Source organism: Abramis brama, assembly GCF_963993115.1.
Source record: "Abramis brama genome assembly, chromosome: 12".
Classification (NCBI taxonomy): Eukaryota; Metazoa; Chordata; class Actinopteri; order Cypriniformes; family Leuciscidae; genus Abramis; species Abramis brama.
The window spans coordinates 14,880,482-14,890,355 of NC_139974.1; the positions used below are offsets into that span (position 1 = coordinate 14,880,482).

The 9,874-nt window shown below is 36.5% G+C and overlaps 1 protein-coding gene across 1 annotated transcript in view; it reads left to right on the forward strand.

The window, feature by feature from the left end:
* dazl (deleted in azoospermia-like) overlaps positions 1–7,867 on the forward strand; it is a 64,115-nt gene extending 56,248 nt beyond the window's left edge. Inside the window, exons 7-10 of the mRNA XM_084131904.1 lie at positions 5,154–5,234; positions 5,383–5,433; positions 6,544–6,613; positions 6,692–7,867. Of these exons, the coding sequence (XP_083988030.1) occupies positions 5,154–5,234; positions 5,383–5,433; positions 6,544–6,588 (177 nt within the window). The 3' untranslated portion in view covers positions 6,589–6,613; positions 6,692–7,867. The remainder of the gene's footprint in view (positions 1–5,153; positions 5,235–5,382; positions 5,434–6,543; positions 6,614–6,691) is intronic.
* Positions 7,868–9,874: the final 2,007 nt, after the last annotated feature.

Sequence of the window (9,874 nt, forward strand, 5' to 3'; positions counted from 1 at the left end):
TCAGCTCATGTCCACAAGTTTTGGAGTTAGCGTGAACTTGCGAGCAGCATAGCAAATCTGGTGGAAAATTATTATGAGAGCATTTTGTTCGATTTAGATTATTTTCCTGACCAACAACCGACGCTTTTTAACTGATCATTAGTTAAACGACAATATTAGAATGTCAAATTGAAATTAAATTAGAAAAGAGGGGTTTCTGTGACATTAAAAATACAAATGTTTTACATGTGCAAATTGCAGAATAAACGACCCTCCACGAACAAGTTCACAGAAAATGAGACCACAGAAAGCGCATTGCATTTGTTTTCTTAACCCTCTGGAGTCTGAGCGGTTTTCTGGGCCCTTGAGATGTTCTGACATGCCCTGACATTTGTGCTTTTTTCAGTTGCTTATAAACATATTAATGGCAAAGGTGTAAATTCACTCTATAAAGCACAAACAGGGCTACCATAATATGTGAGCCACGTGTATGTACATGTTTTAATTTTTGAGAGAATAATGTTTATGCGTGGATATTGAAAAAACTAAAAACTAAAAATTCTGAAATAAGGCCACAAAACACATAGTAAATATGTGTCAATAAGACTTTTGACCAATGGATGTCCTCGCCTATAGTTTTTTCTTCAAAATTATGTGAAAATAGTCTTGCTTTATCGTTCAAATAAAATCATACATTGATTTAAATTGATGTAAAACAGGTTTTGCTTGGAAAGCCAATATGCGAGGGGGCGTGAACGAGGAGTGGTTTTCACCTGAATTACCACCCACTCTGCATAATGATGAGCCATTCACACAGGTGTGAAACTGGCTGAGCCACAAAGGACAAAAGATATTTAGAAGACTTATATTGACCATTTAAGATTTTGCTTACATCTATCTTGTACATATGTTGTGCTATTTTATTAAAAAGGTTACAATTACAACAATAATTACAATTTCAACAATATTTCAAGTGTACTCTTTCTTTATATAAAAAAAAAAAAGAAAGATTATAGGCCTACATTTTATCTATGTATTCATTACTTTGAATATAGCCAACATTGGAACAGCTAACATCTTAGTTGATGACTTTATTTTTGACAAAAATATTAGGCTATTTTATATATAGAAATTGCTAAACAAAAGCTTATTTGACGAGGCAGTATATTCTACAGTAAAAACTGTACCCAAATCTACTAAACAAAATGTTGTCTTTCATATTTCGCCTGACTGTAAAGTTGTTTTCATGAAATATTAGGGCATATAAATGTTAATTTGCATATTTCAGTCGATTTTTACTCATCTCAGTATAGCAATACAGTTTGCTAAAACATCATCATTCGTTGACGATAGGCTTATTTACTTTAAATCCAGGAAATTTGTTAATGAAAATATTATTAAAATTAAGATACAATTGATACAAAACGAAATTCGTTTTAAAGAAAGGATCTGTACTTTCTGTTTTGAGGTCTCTGTGAAAGTTTGAAAGTCTTTTAGTGTTTTTTTTTTTAGAGCTCGCGTCCATAATGGAGAACTGTCACGTAATATGTTTTTTGCCAGCTGTGGTAAACAGCGCGCATCTATGCCGTTCATTCGTCAATAAACAGATACCCGAGAAGGAAAAACTTACTAGTATTCCTCAGCTCGTATTCCTTGTATTCCTCATTATTCCTCACAGCGCTGCGAGACGGTGTAAGCAAGTAATGTTCTGAATAAACTTGTGTTTTGGTTTTCTCGAGCTGATACGGGGGCGTTCATAGGATTGCGCGGATTACCTCAGCCATTTGCGTTTGAATAGCGTGCGCTCTCCGTGGGCGGAGTCACATTACATTTGAATTAGCTCTAATTAGGTCGACTGGAATCGCTCTCTTTTAATACAGATTTCACAAGATGAGAATATTTGTTTTTTATATAAATTACTTCATTTAAAAGAAGAGATTTCAAGCTTCATAAAGACATATATCACGTGTATGTGTGAGAAGTATTCACTGAGTTATGGTTCATTTTCGGACGCGTTTCAGAATGGACTACACGGACAGAGAGAAGGCAGAACTCGCTTCGTGTTTATTTTTCTTTATTTGTCGAAAAGCACAACACTATGTTTTTATTGTGAGTATACACAAAAATAATACACATTTAACAGAATCGATTGATGTATGGAACTCCAATGGAAAATCAAAGTCAACAGAGTATTCATGAGTTTCTTTTACACTGATAAAAAAAAAGCGAGCTGGTATCGCCGGCGATACCGTCGACCTCAGGGGGTTAATTTCTTAAAAAAGTCCAACTGATCGCGCAGGTGCCGCACGCACACACAAACAACATATCAGTTTGTACCGTTGCTAACTTAACATTTCAGCAAGTTCATCAAACTAAAATGCAGTGAACCAAACATAAGTTACACTGTTCAAATTAGATGGTCCGCTGTACAATATGTGCCGGTCAGTGTGCCCACAGCCCCACCAAACACACATTTTGGATGAATCACTCATGTTCCAATATCCATGTAAAACATCATCCTTGAAAATGTGTAAAGTACTAAGCCTTGTTTACATCATAATTAACGTTATACACTAATACACCAAATGTTAGATTGTGAATATGGAAATATGTGGATTTGTGCCAAATGAGATTTTCATTCTTGTTTTGTTCTGAATAGCCTACCGATAAATTTAAAGGATTTGTTCTGGAGTGAGGGGAACTAAAATTGCCTAGGCTACATGTTTATAATGTTTGTAAATATTTTGTTTTATTTATCTGTATTTAATATTCGTATAAATTAATTTAATTGTTTGCATTTACTAGGTTAACGTGTTTTTTGTGCAAGATGAATCACTCTTTCATGAGGTTCTTGAATTACGATTGTTTTGAACCGTCACATTTATCAACGTAAGATCATTTGAATGATGGGATTGGCAGCATACAAATGTTGCGTGAACCCTGCCTACTTCATTAAGGAGGTCTTTTGTTCAGGCGGCAGCAGATAAGCTGTCTTCACAATAGTTGGTGAGACGCAATGCTATAAAGTAAATAAACAATGTCCCATCCTTTTACTCTCACTACGAGCTTATCTTACTCGTTTGCTACATAAGCTAGCTAGCCACGTTTCATACCTTGTCACCGGAGTGGAAGCTAATGTGTGTGCATCTCACACCGTGTCTACACCGGACGCGAGCGGCGCAATGCGAAAAAAGATCATGGAACCCATTACAATCAGTGATGTCTACACTGGATGCGACGCGAGCGACAAATCTCCGACAGTAAACTGATGCCTCGTTCTATTTATGACGTGCTGATATGAAGGACAAATGCTTTGCAGCAGGTGCTTTGTCGCGTCCAGTGTAGGCAGCTTTTAGCTGTTGTGACGCGAGCGACAATGGTCACGTCCGGTGTAGACATGGTGTTCGCCCATTCTACCTATAATTTTTAGTCATTTTAGATGTTTACATTTGGAAAAGCTGTGCTTCCTGCATAAACCTGCCCCTGTTGGATTGGCAGTAGCTTGCTTGCCCTACAGTTACCTCGTTTATTTTCTTAATTCAAGTTATATATTTTTTGTTCTATTTGTGTTTTAAAGTTATTTTAAGCTTACTGTTCAGTGCACTGATGTCAGACTCATTTTGGATAATAAAGTTTGTTAAATTGTTAAATACCCTGCCTCCATTACATATATCTTTGTCACATCATTATAAATGTTTGATCGCCACATTTGAGTGATCATTGCAAAAAATGTATGCATGTATTCTGTTTATGTATATACAGTATTCTATACCAGTCAAAAGTTTGGACGCACGAATGGGAAAGTGTGTCCAAACTTTTGACTGTACTGTAACAACACATAAAGAATATCGCCCGATATATCGATATCAGACTTTTCTTTTACTCTCTAATATCGGTATCGGCCCCCAAAAATCCATATCTATCGGGCTCTAATGGATTGTACTTGGGGGTGGGCGATATGGCAAATATAGTACGATTTTATTTCAGAAAAATCACGATTTTCGATGTTATCACTATTCTTTCATGTCGGTTTTTATTATTTTGCAAGTGAACTGAGCATTACAGCCAAACTAATGTCCTCATTTTAAAAACAAAGCCTTACAAGGTAACAAAATATAAAATGAAAAAGAATGGCAGACATTTAAGCCAAAGTGGCGAAGATAAAAAAATCTTTGCCATTTTCTTTATTAAAAAATAAGAACAAATATATACATAACAATATACAAATTAAATAATAATTTTCTAATTCTAAATGAACAAATATAAAAAAAAAACACTACATAGACCTCACTGTATAAATACATTAATTCTTATGAATGCTACTATTAAAGTTCTCATTCAAGAGCAGTGAGTGATTTTCTCCTTGTGTTTTGTTACATTAATTTAAAGGAATAGTGCCACCAAAAATGAAAATTGTAATTTACTCATGTTTTAAACTCGAATTAGTTTCTTTCTTCTGTTGAAACTGCGTTAACGTGATGTGAAGTACATCGCATTGTACAGCATGTTGAGACGGAGGCGCCAGAACTGCAACTGATAAAATGCTTCTTCAAAAGAGTGTCATGGAGACATTTTTATCATCCACGATCAAAAATCATGATATCGCACACCCCTAACTGTACTATTATTTAACAACATACTGCATACTGCTGACAAAATGTCTTTGTTTTATGGAGTTGTCAAAGTTTTTCGGTTTTAAAAGTTGAGTTGTAAAACACGTGAGTGCGTTCATTTATAGAGTGCGTTATATCCCTCACAGCCTCGTTTTTCAACCGCATTAAGTTCAAAATGGCGTCTAACCTAAGGTCTATAGCAGAGTTCACACCACAGCTATAATGATAATGGCACAGAGGAACAATATTGTTGATCACTTTCACAACTATATTTTGTTCCAGCTGATCAACGCAAAAAAATACTGACTTCTGAAATATTGAGGAAATCCACCCCGCTTTGAAGAGCTCAAGCATTTTAAGCGGCAGACAACACAACTGCAGCACTCGCTTATAAATGGAACAATATTGTACATTGGAGTGGACTTATGTACTTATCATTATAGTTGTCTTTTATAGTTATCTTATCTTGGTGTTAATGGGCCTTTTAACATTGTGCTTCCTAAAAATTTGGTACATTCCTTAGATTCCTAAAATACGTTTTCCCTGTGTCTTTCTTTATAGCCTTATTCTTACTCCAGTCCTCCAGGATTTATGGTCCCACCGGTGCCCATGAACTACGCACAGACCACGTATGCCTACCAGGTACATGCAAACATATGGTCACATTGCTTTCATCACTCAGACAAGCATACTTGGATATCTTGTGTAAACTCTTTACACGTTATCTTTTTCAGGTTAAAAAAAAAAAAAACTAAGAAAGTCAACCTTTGTTTTTGTGTGTATTTATTAGTATCCCCTGCCACAGTGGTGTGGAGAGCAGAGGACGAGGCTTGTCAACCAGGTCAGCTCCACTTCCATTTTTGGGGGGTTGGTAAATAAGGGATTGAGCATAAGAGGTTGAACTAGATTGTTGTAATTGTATCTCAAAAGGCCATTCCTATAAATATTTTTAAATCAAATTGATCTAAAGTGAAAGTAAAGACACTGTTACAAGATATTTCTATTTCAAATAATTGCTGTTCTTTTAAACTTTGTATTCATCAAAGAATCCTAAAAAAAGTAGCAGTTTTCACACAAATATAAAGCTGCTCAACAGTTTTCAACATTAGCTTTTTCCATCTAACATTTTTGGATGTCACATAAAAAACATAGGATGGAAACACCCGGCGCATTTTCTAAAAATGCACAAACTTTTGCGGTCAATTGAGGAGCTTCAGTTCACTTTTTCTGGGTCCATTCTAAAACTTTTTTCATTTATTAATTTTACAGATGCTTTCATCCATATCAAACAAGTAATATTGTAGTAATTTTTTTCTTGTATTTTGGAGGTGCACCGATATTTGTTGGTGAATGTATGAAACTTAATTTGAATTGATGCGGTAATGTAATTGCTTAGGATATAACCGAACAGAGATATTAGCCACATTGCTTTGCCCTGTAAATTAAATTGAGAAGAGTGTGCGTAAGCTAGTCTGAAGCCGCTGCCTCTTGCGTTTTAATAATAGTTGAAAAGCTGTCAGTGCAGTGTATCAATAAGCACTGGCAAGCTAAATCAAAACATAGTATCAAAATTGGGTTGCGTTTGAGAGAAAGTCTAGTGAATCTACAATGTGTAAATTCCTAACTTATCTTGCTTTTCATTAATCGAACCGTATTAAATAAGACAACTTATAAATGTAGATGAAGGATAAGCAGTGCAATGTTGTGATAAGAAAATGCTTCTATACATGTATGCAATGCGTTTTGAAAGTTTTAAGCTTTAAGACATTAATACCATACAGTGCACTAGCCAGTAGTTAATAAAGATTATATTTAATTGTTGTGCTGTGGTTAGCCTTTAGATGGCAGTGCTGACTGGGTATAAAAACTGCAAACACCTGCAGGGAAATAAAGTGGGCCAACATTGAAAGGCTCATTAATATAAGAGTGAATGTGTGACTTTGTCTTTCAGAACTATGTGGATTGTGGAGTCCAGACTTTGCTAACCCTTCTGTAGCTAAACCTTCACTCCTTTTTTTTTGGTAAGTTTTTGTGCACCTAATATGAAGATACAGGTTTTCTTGAGTCACTTTTAACGAGTCACTGTTTCTTTTTCTTAGGGTAGACTCCCATAGAAGCAGAGGAGAACAACTTAATGGAGAATCAAGCAGTGCACTTCATTGTCTGTGTTTTCAAACAGTTGCAGATAGGGTCATCCTGGGTGTGATGTGGAGGTGTATTTTGAGGGGACAACATTGATATGATCATACTGTCTAAAAGGCCTCACATCCACTTACTGAAACATTTGACAAGCTTTGTTCGCTTTAGCCTATTCCACCCATTTATTTGTATTGTCTGTTTTTCTTTTTTCTTCATGGCCAACTAACTTTAAAGACACTTTTAAGCTCACAAATACATATTTATATTTTATTTATGTTTGCTTATTTTAAAATTTGACTCACTGTTGGTGATGCACCGTATGCATTTAGGTAGCTGTTCTGACATGTTCTGTGTTATTTTAAACCAATGTTCATTTGTTTACTGATTCAAGCTGGCGAGTGTTCACTGTTAAAATTTTGTTTTGGGGTTTTCATATTCAGGGCACAAGAACATTTTCACATTTGGTTATTGAGCACCAGGGAACAGTGGCTCCCCTTCCCCTTTTTTTACTCTACTAATCTACTTTCATTCATCAGTAGTTATCACTGTACTTCCATTAATTTTTTTCCTTGATGCTGGTTTTCTTTCTTGTTAGTGCGGTTAAAAGGTGTAAATAAAATCATTGCATTAATTCAGAAATTACAATAAAATTTTATTCTCAGCCCTGTAAGTCACAGCAGGTCACGGGACAGTTGACTTGTTTTAAATTTAAGCGATAACGGAATATTGATATCACTGTGTGAACACAGTCAGGCTGCCTTTTTCTATTTTTCCAGCACTATTTCGCACCAGTTCCCTTTGTTCATTTGAGTTTTGTTTTTTAAAGTTTGCAAAGATTTATGGGTATTTTTGAACACAAAGCACTCTCATTTTATACCTATTGTTACAACACTTGTTTTTTTTATGGGGGGCTGATTTAATAGCTGTAGCAGATTCATCACATTTTTTAAAGCGAACTCTAACTGACTTGTGTTGACATTTCAGTTTTATTTCCTCAGTTCCCATGGCCTCATGGGAGTTGTGGTTTCTATTGTGCTATAGTCTGATAGCTGCTTCTAATCATTGTGCTCTGGGTTTGCCATGTATATACGTTTTGGATTTTGATGTTGGCATTGTATGGTTTTGCTGTTTTTGTTAATAAAAAAAAAATACAATTGAATTAACTTATTTTTGCCTCACGTTTATTAAAGTGTATTGCTGTTACTGAATCATTATTTTATATATAGCAATACACTCACCTAAAGGATTATTAGGAACACCTGTTCAATTTCTCATTAATGCAATTATCTAATCAACCAATCACATGGCAGTTGCTTCAATGCATTTAGGGGTGTGGTCCTGGTCAAGACAATCTCCTGAACTCCAAACTGAATGTCAGAATGGGAAAGAAAGGTGATTTAAGCAATTTTGAGCGTGGCATGGTTGTTGGTGCCAGATGGGCCGGTCTGAGTATTTCACAATCTGCTCAGTTACTGGGATTTTCACGCACAACCATTTCTAGGGTTTACAAAGAATGGTGTGAAAAGGGAAAAACATCCAGTATGCGGCAGTCCTGTGGGCGAAAATGCCTTGTTGATGCTAGAGGTCAGAGGAGAATGGGCTGACTGATTCAAGCTGATAGAAGAGCAACTTTGACTGAAATAACCACTCGTTACAACCCGAGGTTGGCAGCAAAGCATTTGTGAAGCCACAACACGCACAACCTTGAGGCGGATGGGCTACAACAGCAGAAGACCCCACCGGGTACCACTCATCTCCACTACAAATAGGAAAAAGAGGCTACAATTTGCACAAGCTCACCAAAATTGGACAGTTGAAGACTGGAAAAATGTTGCCTGGTCTGATGAGTCTCGATTTCTGTTGAGACATTCAGATGGTAGAGTCAGAATTTGGCGTAAACAGAATGAGAACATGGATCCATCATGCCTTGTTACCACTGTGCAGGCTGGTGGTGGTGGTGTAATGGTGTGGGAGATGTTTTCTTGGCACACTTTAGGCCCCTTAGTGCCAATTGGGCATCGTTTAAATGCCACGGCCTACCTGAGCATTGTTTCTGACCATGTCCATCCCTTTATGACCACCATGTACCCATCCTCTGATGGCTACTTCCAGCAGGATAATGCACCATGTCACAAAGCTCGAATCATTTCAAATTGGTTTGTTGAACATGACAATGAGTTCACTGTACTAAAATGGCCCCCACAGTCACCAGATCTCAACCCAATAGAGCATCTTTGGGATGTGGTGGAACGGGAGCTTCGTGCCCTGGATGTGCATCCCACAAATCTCCATCAACTGCAAGATGCTATCCTATCAATATGGGCCAACATTTCTAAAGAATGCTTTCAGCACCTTGTTGAATCAATGCCATGTAGAATTAAGGCAGTTCTGAAGGCGAAAGGGGGTCAAACACAGTATTAGTATGGTGTTCCTAATAATCCTTTAGGTGAGTGTATATAGCAAAAAAAACATGCACAGATTCATCTGGGACTCTAGTTCGACCTGGCAAGTTCTTGATCATTGACATGTACTTGCTTTAATACTCTTCAACTAAAATAAAACAAACTCACGTTTCTGGTTGTAGAATAAGTTTAATTCTGTCATGGAATTAAACTGTCTGAATCATAATGAGCAATGTTATGCTAATTGTCTTGAACATTAATCTGCATGTAGCCTATACTGTAGTAATCTACAATATATGATCAATTCAAAAAACGTATTGTTTTATTAGGATTATTTTGCCATACAACGGAAGATATATAAACTAAAACTTGAAATATAAAGTGGATTATTGGTGGCGCTATAGAGCCATTTTAATTTGGGGTTTTAGGGTTGTATTTAATGAATGAGGAAGCAGATCCAGAGATTCCTTGGATAACACTGAACTTTGGAATCAACATTTTTTTTCTCTCTTTTGGTGTGGTTCTAGTGGATACTGTTTTATTTGTTTTTTTCCTCCCCGTTTGACTGTACGATGTTGAAGGTGAAACGAGAGACAAAAGGAGAGCTATTTGGAAACAGTGGAGGGCATCATTCCCCTTTCATTCTCAGAGAGGGGAGGAGGAGGAGACGTTAGTTAAGCACACTGTATTGAGTGAAGGAGCGGCAGGAATGAACTGAGCTCATCATCTGCTCACCTGCTT